Genomic DNA, 13643 nt, shown 5'->3' with positions numbered 1-13643 from the left:
TGGTAGTACGTCACTTCTTTTGTAATGCCACAGAGAATCCCTTCTAGACTCATTTTCTTTGCTGAGTCAGTTTTTCAGCCTTCATTAGGACATAGAATACAGGAAGCTTTCTCCTGCTCAGCCCAAAAGACCCCATCTTTCTCAGTTCTCCTGTACTCTCTTGGGGATTTTTTACACAAGCTTCCTTTTGCCATACCTCTAGTACAGCTGAGAGTATGTGCTACAATAAAGAAAGCAACATCTGAAAAGCCTTGGAATTACCCCATCTACACCTTCAGCATCTAATGATACTCACTAGCTTAATTAATCTGCTCAGTGTTGAAGGATTTGGTCTCACAGAGTACAGGAATTAAACTCAGACACGGACGCAACCACTGGAGGGAATGAGCAAGGAGAAGAGAAGCCAATACTGACACATCCTGCCTCCGCAGTTGCTACCAACACTATGTGTCTCACCAGTCTTCATGTTAATGCCAAGGGATTTTTGGGGCAGGTGAGAAGGATGCCAGGGGATCTGAGAGGGAAGGTTGCAGCAGCACAGTGCAAATGCTATGCCTTCATCACACTTGGAAGGTTAATGAGAAAGGAGGACAGAGTAAAGCTTTTGTAAAGCTTTGAAAAGCCCAGTGGTTTTTAATTTCTTTTATGACTGTGAAGTAACTTAGGCTATTATAGTGTTAGTCCTTTCTGAAAGGCCATAAATCATAGCAACTTAATGTATTATATCAAATTAGGAACTATGGGTCGAGAACAAAGTTGTTAAAATCTTGATAGATTTGGGAAATAAATAGCTGTGTCTGCACTGGGACAAGTAATATTTACATAGACAAATGAAATGCTGAGTTCAGGATTAAACAGTTTTCAGGAACTGTACACAGTAATAATTTTCCAATAAGTAGAGAAATATTTCAGAGACTACAACTGCTGCTATATCCATCTGATATATCCATATGATCTTCAGGCAGTTCATAACCTAAGTCTCATTTCAGTTTCTGTAACGAGAAGAAAAATTACTCAGGAATGGAAAAAATGATTGTTCAGATTCCACAAAACTTGAGTTACTTATGTTGAGTGTCATCAAATTCCATAATAAGAAAGATAGTTATATGTAGTCCTGGATGGATATTTCTCATAGGCTTTGTGTCTTCTTTGACTTGTGAAATGAATCAGAAAACAACATGGGATTTGAAAAGCACAAGCTGATCTGTCATTTTCTTCTCAGACACCTTTTTACTTTATCCACCCAAACTGGATATTGATGGGGAAAAAGAAGGGGACAGATAAAAACCTACACTTCTTCTGTTTCTACTTTGAAGTGTAGGAAAAGAATTGGTCGGTCATTCCTCAGATTGTAGATACTATCAGACAGTTCTGTTTGCTCTTATAAAGCACATAGAGGACTTGCCATTATACAGTAGCACGGCAAACCAGAATTTTGAGGAAGAGATACTTTGAGGGACAATAATCATATTCTAAAATAAAGTGACGTCTTTTAATTTCACATTCTTATTCAAGAGCAGCCACACATGCTTTGTTACGTTAGCATGTAGAAATTCATGTCCAGGCATTAGAGCATGATAGGATGAGATCTGGAGTCTTAGATCAGTTTTCCATCGAGCACCCAAAGCAAGATCTGCCTCCTATGACCATAAACGAGCTGGTGGTTCTGCTCTGCACATGCAGCCTCTCTGTACTTAGTTACACAACTCAGCAAACAAAGCAAGCTGTATGCAGATAGGAAAGCTAACAAGGCTGAGTACCCAGGATCTGGGAATTGGTATGCACAGCACTTCCAGCATGTCCAGGACACCAGGATGCACATTCTTGCATGGGAGCCCAGTGAACTTACAAGACCTTCCAGACACTGGGTCTTGGAGCACTGTGTTGGCCCAGAAACAAGACAAATACACGAGGGAAGATCAGAGTAATGAAAACAAACAAACAAATAAAAACCCATTAAAATGAGTAGTTGCTTCACCTCTTCCTTCCCCAGACCTAGACCAAGTTATCAGATCTGCAACTCTACCTAACATTCTGAAATTTTTCTTAGTGAAAGGGATTTCAGAGCAGTTTTCCTGGCATGGGCTCACTCCTTATCCCCTGTTTGACCTCCTCTGAATTTGTTTTGAGACGATCCATTTTCTTTAAGTCAGCGCAGCGAGCGGATACCACAAACTGGACTTTACTCCTTCCTGTGCTCTGTTTTTCAGAGGTGATGTCATCCTCTCTGTAATGCTCTCCTTCCTCAGTAGACACCACAAAGACCACAATTCCCATGAAGAGCATACATCTCGTAGCCCAGCAGCACTTGGGGAATTCAGAGTGCCTCTCATGCCCATTAGACCATCAAGTGAACGCAGTCACTGTGTTTTTGTCCGTGTTGGTTTTTGCATTGGGCTGCCAAAATTAATTTTGAGAATTTTAAACTCAAATGGAGGGTGAAGACTTGCTAGTAGAGTTCCTGGCTCTCTAGATAGCTGTTATACCTGTTTACATTACCAGTAACATAAGACTATAGATTCTAAAAGAAAAATATCATGGACACATGCCCACAAACTATAGCCAGAGAGAGTGCTGTCAAATCCTGTTTTTTTGATTAGAGTCCCTGTTTTCCGTTGCAATAGGAAGTCTGAAAATTGAAATCTTTACCTTATCAGGAAACAAGGATATGTTGGAGGGTCTCCAATGACACATTTCCACGTGTATTTCTGTCCTTGACCTTTCCACATGTACATCTTTACTCCTCCACAATCAGCCCTGACCTCCTGCACTAATGCAGATGTCCATGCAGAGCCAGGGAATCCATGAATTTTGTGTGTCTACGTCCTTCCCCCATTCTACCACATGATAGAAATTTGTTTTAAAACATTCTCTAAACTGAGTATGCAGCATAGCTACTCCTCTAGATAAAAGATTTTTGGAGCAAGGTCGTTGACTGATATTTAGTGGAGTGTATGACTATTATAAATTCCTATGTTAATACTTGGACTGCTCTGAAACACAAGCTTTTCAATCAGTAGCACTCTTAGTTGGAATTATAGAAGTATGTAGGCCAGAGCTACTATGTTTGTAACGTTCATTTGTTTTTACAGGTGCAAAGGGCCAGGTCTTGAAGGCTGTCCAAATGGGTGAGTATTTCATTTGCTACAATTAATGGCAGAGCTGGAAAGAATGCATGCATGTTTACATTTCCACACTGAACACTGCGAGGCTGGGCCTTAAGTCTTCAGCTCTGTACAGGGAAGTGACAGCTTAAAGCAGGCTCAGACCTATAAAAATGGTTTAAAGAACTGAGAAATATTGCTACTGGCACAAGACTTCAAAATCTTGTTCTGCTTAGCCTTTTTTTGTCAAGGCGAGACTTGGAATCTGTTACTGGACAACAAAAAGAGGGGATGGAAAAGGAAAGGATGAAGGACAGAGAGAGAGAGAGATATTTAGGATTTATATAGTTACTTGCATTACAGAGGACTCAGGCACACAGAGGGCCTGTGATCTGTACATCTCCAACCGTTCTGTTCCCAGATGGATGCTCATTTGTCACACTAGATCTCATATTACACTGTGTGGCCTCATGACATGCTCAAGGTCATACAACAAGCAAACAGGCTTCTTTTGCTGAAAGAGAGGGATTTAGTTTCTTCCCACAGAGTCATGCTATGGCAAGACAAATTCAACCTAGAATTAATGCTAAAAAGTGACTGCATTTAATAGGAATTCCTGGGGCAACTTAGAAAAAAGCTGGCACGGGTATCTAAGTACAAACCAATAAAACAATCTCGGAAACCAGGTTCTTCTTTTCAACTTCAGTTTGAAATTACCAAGGCTCTAATAAAGAGTCAGCAAACTGTACATACAACGGGGATGGCACACACAATACCTGGCCTCAGACATTTTTACTTGGGAGGGCAGATCATCTCACGTTCAGCATGACTCTTACAGCCCCTCCAATAATGATGAGATGTCAGCTTCACTGCAGGTATCAAAACTGCTTATGCCTTTCCAGATCTCCTCCTCTCCACGTGCTTTGTGTGTCTGATCAGATGCAGGCTGCCCATAGCTGGAGTACACAGGCATCACAGATTTGATGCTCATGTGCTTGGTAGGTTTGTCAGAGAGAGAAGAAATCCCTTCTCTTAAGCTATGAGGATCAATTCCAATTGCGAGTTTGAGAGAAGAGTGAAGATTTTGAACAGATTACTGGATGAGAAACTTAAAAATACAGATGCCCAAGAAATCTGAAAATGTCAAGTAGGCTCTTCGTGGTTGTCCAGAGCATGTGTTTGATCAAAACCTAAGGCTTCATGCAACCTCTATAGGGCTTCTTTAAAATCTTACACCTAAGAATTTTTTTCTCTTTCTGGATCTCCTTCTGTGTTGCAGCTCCAAAATTCCATCTATCGCAGCTGGTGTTGTTGGAGGTCTCCTGTGCCTGGTGGTGGTTGGATTGGGCATCGGCCTTTACTTACGGAGACGCCACATCGTCAGAAAGCGGACCCTGCGCCGGCTGCTGCAGGAGAGGGAGGTGAGCGCTGCCGGCACGGCTGCAACACCCACTGCTTTATTTGGGGCAACAGGGGCCATCCTCCTTCTACCAGGCATCTGCCTTGTACTTCAGCTATCCCCTGGCTTGGAAAACACAGTGTCTGCCATGCTACCCAGAAAAGAGGCGGTGTGCATCTATCACCTTCTTAGTTAATCTCAAATCTGATCCCTCTGGATATGATTTTCAAAAGATTTTAAAAGATGTCTCAATCCCAAGGAATAGTTATTGAGATTATCTACTCAGAAAAAAAACTATATCTTCAGGGTGAGGTGCAATGTGTTTGCTGATCCATGCCACCTTGCTATGTAGACCTTCAGCCTAAAATCACGTCCCTTCAGACAAGCCTTGAGGCTCCTATGGCAGCTTGGAGTGCTTTTGAAATTTTTACCCCCTTGATCAGGTGCATGCCTGATCCTGCAGAAAAAAAGGAGATCAGGGAAAGGAATTGAGGAAGTATTTATGCCTTGTCTTTGGTTTGTTTTTAGCACAAAAAGCCCTCAAAGCCATCAAAGTGAATGGTTCACCCTGTTGGGCATGAACAAGGTTTCAACACTGCTTTTTCATTTTGCATGGCTTTGTGTGCATTATAGCATCACCCTCTGGGTACCTCATGTGTAAACAGTAAAATTCCTTATCCTGGTTTGAAGCTACTCTTTTATGATCAGCCCCCTTCTCTTTCTAGTCCAGTCCTAGTAAATAATTAGCAAATTGTTTTTAGTATTCTCCTAAAATACCAGTTGCAGCTTCCTTCAGTACTTGCTGGATTTGCAGAGTCAGCTACTGAAATCCTTAAAAAAAAAACTGTCCTGTTTTTCAGTGCACTACATAACTATATTTTTTACATACCACTATATTCTACAGTTGTGATAGTAGAGTTCAGTTTGTGCTCAGCTCATATTGTACCCTCTGGACTCCTCAAAATGAGGATATTTCATCACAACAGAAAGGTTGCTGACCCACTAAAATCAGATTGAATCTAGCTAAATATGGTTTCATTCAAAGGAAAGGCAAAAGGAAAAACAATAAGGGAAAAAGCTGACTTATGCGTCATAAAAGTGTTAAATATCTTTGGAGAGCATTTGCTATAAGAGCCTATTTGCTATAAGGCTTAGATCAAATTTTGAAAAAATTAATAGCCAATTCAACATCTTTTTTCTTGAGGAAAGAATCACTGTCGGAATTTCAATTGCTGCTTGTACACTCTGTGGTCTGGGGGAACCATTGGTACAATGGGAATTTCATCCAGTTAAACAAGAGCAGACCTGAAAGGTTGCAGGTGATTCTTGCCCATTATTTTAAACATTTTAATAATGTATTCAGAAGTTCGAAACAAAAAAAAATCTCCTTTAGGATCTGCTGCAATTACATTATTTTTCATGCTGTGTTTTAAGGCTTTGAAGTCCAAATCTCCATTTGAGTAGTTGTATTCCTTCATTCTCCTTCAAAATGGCAGTCACCACTCTGTGATTTTTGGAGCAACTTTAGATGTTTATTCCTGTGAGTCAGAGCAGAGCTATCCTCCCATAAACTTCACAGGAAATAAAATGTTCATTATTTTAAAGGAAGGATTTATTTGCTTCCCAAAAGTGTTCAACCTTCTAGACTGTATATCCTTCTAACATCATCTTCTGTCTGCACCAGCTTGTCGAACCACTGACACCCAGCGGGGAGGCACCAAACCAGGCTCATCTGAGAATTTTAAAGGAAACAGAATTTAAAAAGGTCAAAGTTTTAGGCTCTGGAGCTTTTGGCACTGTTTATAAGGTAAGATCACCATGTTTCTCTTCTCCTTTCCATCTTACTCCCTCATGCAGAAGCCACCCAAACAAAGTATGAAATGGGAGCTCTGACCATTGTGTAGGGGTCTTTTTAACTAGATTTTGTAGCATATATCTATTGAGGGGTAGAAAGATGACTCAATCATCATTAGCTGAGTTATGAATTGGGTAACAGGAGAAGGTTTACATAAGGTGTTGCCAAAGCCACATTGCTGAACCTGGAAAACAAAGATCTTGATTTGAAAACTACCACAGTCAAATACACCGTATTGAGAATATTAAGAAAAAAATAAATAAATGCATTTTGGTCAGCTTAGTGCTAAGCCATTTTCCTGTGTCATCTGAGGTCTTGTCTTTGAAATTTTCAATCGCTGTTTCATTAGAACTGACTCAGATGTGTTGAAGTGTCTACACACCTTCAGTTGTGTAGGTCCACAAGGTATTTTTTCTCTTGGTGTTTGTTTATCCCCTGTGTTTCTTCATCAAGTTCCACTTTTCTGTGCTCCTACTTTTATTCAGGATATGTGTTTTAGGCTTTGCCAGTAGTACTGAAACTGTAGATTGATATATCTCTTTATAAAGCTCTGTATTCTGAAGCAGGCTTCCAGCTATGACTAGAAACTTCAGGGCCACGAAAAGATGTGCACCTACATTGCTGGGTACTTCAGCAGCATGTCCTCACAGTGCCAGGCTGTTGACCTGCCACATAAATGGCCTCCTGATACTATAGATGTAGAGCACTGTACCACCTGGACATAGAGTTCCCTGCCACTGCATAGGGCTGGACTATTTGTACAGGATAGATACCATCTTGTTTGAATGAAAAAATGCTCATTCTTTTCATCCCATGATTTATAAATTGTAAGTGGCAAGGTTTTGCACATGCAGTTGCTGTGATGCTCTAATTAATTAGATTTCCATCTACAGAAGATGTTCTTTATGCATCTCTTGGGCTATTTGTACAGGGACAGTAATGAACATGTTTATTCAAAAGAATATAGTAGAGGTGACTGAAAGAGAAATACCACCGCATTAACAGGATTTTTTAGCCATACATAAGACGTTTTTTGCATATTTTTGTTGTTTGCCATGTCTTCCTATTGCTCAGAACATGCAAGTCTACTCAGAAGATGTAAAATATATATAACTGTGAGAATTAACCTGTTAGATATGAGACTGAATAACTCTTTGTACTTCTATTGGTAGGGACTTTGGATCCCAGAAGGGGAGAAGGTTAAAATTCCTGTTGCTATTAAAGAGTTGAGAGAGGCTACATCACCAAAAGCCAACAAGGAAATACTTGATGTAAGTTTTCACGTTTGTTTTCTCAAGTGGTCTGTGGATTTTCTTCTCTAACAACTAAAGGGGTTTCAGGATTTTGTATGGGAAGAAATATTTTGCACCCTAAACTGAATTCTCTGTCTAGAAGTACTGTGCTTTGCAGCCCAGTCTGTGAAGTGTCTCACAGTCCAAATACAGGTTTTATACTCCTGGGGTAGCAGGGAGGGGATCAGGAACATACATTTACCGCTGATTCTTTCTTCTTTATTCTGATATTTCAGGCCTTAAACTGTAGCATTCATTGCCATTATCGTGATACAACTAAAGCAAATAACAACAGACCTAATGATTTCTGAATGCTGACACTGCAGATTGGCATAAGATAGTTGCGTGGTTACATAGGATTAAATTAACTATAAATCCAAAATTAAAAAAAAATCCCATCTGTCTGATTTCTCTGCCATAAAACACAAGAAATTATCTTACTTTCTGAAAGAGGCTTGGGAATTTTATTTTCTTGTTTGGGTATAGCTCATCAATTCAGAAAACAAGGAAAAAGACTATAGAACACTGATTTAGGAATTCATAAATATGTGAATTTACAACAAGTGAGCTAGAGTCCTAAATACAAGGTTCCCTGAACTTGGAACTGATGAAAATCTTAAATAGAAAATCTTAAAGCCATGGAACATACAACACCAAGGATATATAAATTTATATAAAAGGAAAGGAAAATGATGAGCGTGGAGAGGAGCACTCAGATGTCCAGTGTAACTTCAGATTTCCTGTGCTGTGGTTAAGTCCTAAGCAACAAGAAAAGTGTATCTCTCTGTCCTATCCCTGGTATGTCCCAAATGGACCTGTTTGTCTGGAAGCAATGGTGGCGTTAACCAAACACACAAATTCTTCAACCATGGGAAAAAGCTATGGATTTTTAAAATTTTGGTAGGAACTGAATTTAGCTGGATTTTTTTTTTTAAATCCAGTTTTGTCCAGTAGGGAAGGTTCATGTCAAATGCTCGAAGCTGGCAAAGATCTTAACAAAAAGACAATTCTGGTAGTGAGAACTCTCAGGATAAATGGCTGTGAACAAACCACCACTTGTGCTACTTACAGTAATAAAGCACATTAGATTTTTCAAGTCATCCTGCAAAACAATAGGTGGTCCATTTCAGAAATCCATACAGGAAGCAATATCCATCCTGATTTCAGTTTAGCTAGACTCCAGACCAGTCTCAGCCTTTCCCCAGGTCCTTACCCATGTGGCCCTCATCCCTGCCCCTTGCCTGCCTGTGAGCAGGCTGGGGTCCCTCCCTTCTCTGGCATTCCCTGCATTGAGGAGCTGGCAGAGATGCTGTTCAGCATCTCTGAGATCTGCCCCTCATTTTGCTCTTCACAGTGATAAAGAGTATAACACTGTTCACAAAGGATGCTTTAGACTTAACTGCATTACATTTCTGTATCCTGAAGGAAGGATTAGTGAACAAGCCCACAATATTTCATCCTGCCTTCAGCAGATCAAGTTAGTCACAGGACAGAACAGTAGGTGCAGGGACTGTGTGCTTTTCAGTGGTATCAAAGTACTTCCTCCTTTAAAAGAAGTTTCTGTAGCATATCCCCGCATAATCGTTTTATTTGAATTAGGATGCTTAACAAAAAGCTTTTGTTTTTTCAGTCCTGTTCATTTTGTAGATGATTTGGTTGGTGGAATTCAGTCTATATTTCAGAAGAAAATTTAAAAAATCCAAAAAAGAAGTCAGGGAGGTGACTCCAGAAGCTCTCCTCAAAACAGATTTTGGCTATACAACCAATTTTTCAGGGTCACTGGAACCTCAGGGATAATCATGTCCAATTAAAGATGATTTGTCTTACAGAAACACACTAGGTATAGAACAAGCACAGCAGCTTCAGCCCTTATAATCCAGTCAAGCTCTTGCTGACTTTGTTAGGGTAGGGCTAATTCAGAAGATTGTTGTTGAATACCAAGCATACTTGGAGCAGGTCAGAGCGAACCAAAGAGATTTCCAAGATAAACAGTTGAAACAAAAGCCCACTTTAATGTCTTGGGCTACTTAGAGGAACCCACAACCACACAATAGCTCCCTTCTGCTCCCTTTGAGGAGGCAGTGGCCTATTTTGCTTTGCAGTATCAAATGTAAGAGGCAGTGTCAACACTTGGACGCTCTCCGAAAGCTGTGTGGCCCATACGCCCACCCCGCTCTTTCAGCTTCCCAGTTCTCAGCCCCCGGGTCAGCCCCATGTGGACTGTGCAGCAGATGGGCAGTGAGAAAAGCTCTGACTCTGCAGACTTCCCCCCACCCTGTCTCACTGAAATGAATACAATATGGATTTGAATCTCAACAGGAAGCAAGGGAAAAAACAGGCATCCTTCCTCATTATGACAGCTCGGTTTAGAAGCATAGGGAAATAAAGTTCTTTTGGTCTCTGCTTACATCTGAGCGTTGGATAACAAATTTGCAAGATTCTCTTTAAAATGCTGCCACAAATATCTACACAACTGAATAGCATATTGTGTTCTTGCTTTATCTTTCCTCAAGCTAGCCCATATAATCACTGCTATTCATGGCAGAGGGTTGTTTTTCAATGACCTGCCGACATGCAGTAGGTTGAGGAGCACTTACGCAGCTGTGCTAGTGATCATCTTTAACCTGCCTACCTGGAGGCCACTTTCATCCCAGGGGCTCCAAAACAAGGATACCAAATGCGGAATTAGCACCTCAGAAGAACCTGCATTACGTCATGTTTTGCCTAGGCTGGCGTGTTAAACAACAATACCAAGACCAGAAAGTATTGCTTAAGAATTGGAGTTGCTTATTTCTTGAACGTCATTGCTTTAATAACTTTGTTTAATAATAGTTCTTAGCAACTATACAGCTATGTGGAGCACTTGTTAGATGATGAGTAAAGTGCTATGGTATGTCTTCTCTTAAGCTCTTAGAAAGAGCAGATTTGCTCCTTTTTTTTGCCCCAGTACTGTCTTCACTATTATTTTACGCTTTGAGGGGCTACTAGCCTGAATTGCCAAAGGATGATTAGTTGGTGTTACTCCAGATGCTGTTAGGATGCTGACCCACTCACTGAATGGGAAAATTCCCATTTATTTCCCCTTGTATTGCTTTTCCTCTAAAATATCCAGAAGTGACAGACTGTAAATCAAACACAAAGTTAGTTAAAGAAACCAAATAACTGCAGCTCTAATTTTTTTCCCCAGTTGGAATCCATTTTTTGAGCTGGCACTTGACAGTGGATTTCAGTATAAATATAGATCTCAAATTTCAACCATAAGTAGGTTTTGCTCACAAAATCATATAGTCAGGAATTTTTACCTGATGGCCATGTTAAAGGATGTATTTGGTGTGTCTGGAGTGTAGTGCATCAGCCTCTGAAAGTGTCTCACCCTTCCTAAAAAAGAACAAAAGAAAAGGAGGTACCTTGGATACCTTAGCTAAGTACCTAAAGCTACACAGGGTGAAGCCAGATTTGAAAAAGGAGTTTTTCACATATTTGTGAAACTAAGACCCGAAATTCCAGTTGACCAAAGGGTCTGTTATGCTTGGGCTTCCACATTGTAAGTACTTTCCTTAGATAATTTACATTGCTATATGAGTGTAAAACACCTTTTCCAAATTGGGACAATATTTTCACTGGTGTTACTTAAAGACACGTATTCAAGTTTCTAAAGTGGTGAACTGATTATTAATCTGTTTGGTTTGACATGGACTGAAGAATAACATCATCAAGACTAATATGGTCTCTTAAAAAATGAAGCTGTCAGTTATGTTCTAGATGACAACTTTGACTTTCTGAGTTAGTACCAACCTTGACAGAGGAGCAGAAGTCTCAAAAATACTGATTTCCAGTCAGTTTTGTGAAAAGATCTGTAGAGGAAAAAAAGCCATATGACAAATGTTCACAAAATGTGTTGCCCTTGCAATTAGGTGCTCCAAATGGTGAAATCCCATCAGCTCCCAGCTGATGTTCAATTTATTAGGTCTTCCTAGGTCTGTAAGTTTTAATCCCCCCAGGATTTTATGTTCAGTGTTTGCTTAGTGTACCAGTAGTGGGAGACTGGCTCTTCTGTGGCATCTCAGTGATGATTCAGTGTTAAAAATCTGGACGTTCCACTAAATGGAAAATACTTGGTCCACAGAGTGGGAAATATATGTATTTTGTATGTGATATGAGGCACTGAGTTTGCATATAATATTTTGGCAACCTCTTGAATGACCAGCTTATTTAAACTGCCTCCAAATATTTGTATCATGCCAGAGAGAGTGTTTCACATTGCTTTTTTTCCCTTTATTCTCAGGAAGCTTATGTGATGGCTAGCGTTGACAATCCTCATGTGTGCCGCTTGTTGGGAATCTGCCTCACTTCTACTGTTCAGCTCATCACACAGCTGATGCCTTATGGCTGCCTCCTTGATTACATCCGAGAGCACAAGGACAACATCGGCTCCCAGTACCTTCTCAACTGGTGTGTGCAGATTGCAAAGGTAAGCGGACAGCACACCTCCAGATCAGCTAAAACTCAGAGATCTGACAGCATGTAATGTATTTATTTACTTACCTGTCTCCGTAAATCTTTCTGTTTCATCACCTGGATCCTAGATATCCTATACATGACAATAAGTGGTTACTTCGTCTTAAACAATTTACCATTTTCATGCTGATGAGCAAACTTTAACTGTTCTTCAAAATGCTCCTATTAATAATATTATCACCAAAACATTTATATCCAAACACCTGCTATTGAAATAATAATGTGGTCCTAATGTGATGCAACACAGGGGCAGGGAAGGAAATAGAATTTGGCAATTTCCATAGCAAAATGCTGCTTCCCTCAGTGAGTTTCTTTGGGCTGTGTCACAGGACAGTGATGTTGTTGAATACACCTTTTTTTGTGCTCCTTGTAGAATTTCAGGCTGAAATCTCTGAGGCTTGAGATCAAACTGCTGATTATTGAATACCAGCTCCATTCTTGTACAGGCTGGCTGTGGCCAATAGACACTCAGGCATGCCAGAGCTGTTCTGTAATTTATAGGCACTGAGTTGGTGTCTGTAATCTAACTGCAATGGCCGTAAAGTACTTATTGTCACACCTGGTACTGTTTGCCAAAGAGCAGCAAAGGAGACTGAAGTACAGCCTTTAGCTCTTAGCAGCAATATGCTGTATTTCAATGGTAGTTAGCCATTTGCAAGCGTGGAAGAATGGAGCAAAAAACTAACTGCAGTTTGTCAAACATCCATCATATGAGATGCCAGTGTCCACAAAGCCTGGCTACTTTAATGCTGCTTATTTCGGGAATGCTGGTCTGCAGGCTAACCACACACTTAAAACCTTATCGGTCCCTTGAGACCTTGTATACATCCCAGACTCGCCCAGTCGTGGTTTGCTTTGAGGAAACATGCTGAAGACCTCAGAAACGTATCCACCAAAAGTCTGCTGAGCACATTTTTCATCTCAGTGTGTGTGTGCTTTTTTACATTGCATTCCACAACAAGTGAATTTTAATTTATTTGTCCACCCGGGGTGAGAGCTGCCTTTTTCTGACTCTTTTGCTCTCTTGTTTAAAATCAATTACTGCTCTGTCCTGGTTTCAGCCCCTTTGGAGGATTAGCTGGAGGCCACATTTCCCTCTTCCTCCTCCTTCTTCTCCTTTTTAATCTTTAAGGTGGCAAAATCAGTCCCCAAATGGATCCTTGGGGTATCACTTGCCCAAAAGGTTGCCATTCACAATTGTTAGCTTCTGTTTGATTTTTTCATGTCAGTTCAACATTTGCCCATAGCAACCTCTACCCTCGCCAGCGATGCCTGACCTTCAAAATACTCCTTTGTGCTGTTCAACAGTGACGTTCTCCTCAGAGCACTCGTAAATCGTGCATATGGCTTTTTCCCACCAATGTGTCTGGTGTTACTATTCTGATAAAGTCGTGCCAGATTTTTGGACATTCTCTGACTCTTTAAAAATGTACTTTTGAGGGGGAAAAAAATTGCCACAAATATATGTCTGGTAA

The 13643-nt window shown here is 40.4% G+C and overlaps 1 protein-coding gene across 2 annotated transcripts in view; it reads left to right on the top strand.

Annotated features, from left to right (window-relative positions):
- Positions 1–13643, top strand: part of EGFR (epidermal growth factor receptor) — a 157241-nt gene that overhangs the window by 132535 nt on the left and 11063 nt on the right. For both annotated transcript variants that reach the window (XM_032681999.1, XM_032681988.1), the window contains exons 16-20: positions 3093–3128; positions 4384–4525; positions 6188–6310; positions 7531–7629; positions 11936–12121. In XM_032681999.1, coding sequence (XP_032537890.1) covers positions 3093–3128; positions 4384–4525; positions 6188–6310; positions 7531–7629; positions 11936–12121 — 586 coding nt within the window. The remainder of the gene's footprint in view (positions 1–3092; positions 3129–4383; positions 4526–6187; positions 6311–7530; positions 7630–11935; positions 12122–13643) is intronic.

Source organism: Chiroxiphia lanceolata, chromosome 1 (assembly GCF_009829145.1).
Source record: "Chiroxiphia lanceolata isolate bChiLan1 chromosome 1, bChiLan1.pri, whole genome shotgun sequence".
Classification (NCBI taxonomy): domain Eukaryota; kingdom Metazoa; phylum Chordata; class Aves; order Passeriformes; family Pipridae; genus Chiroxiphia; species Chiroxiphia lanceolata.
The sequence above is the reverse complement of the archived record's forward strand: the minus strand, read 5'-3'. Positions and strand labels throughout refer to the sequence as shown.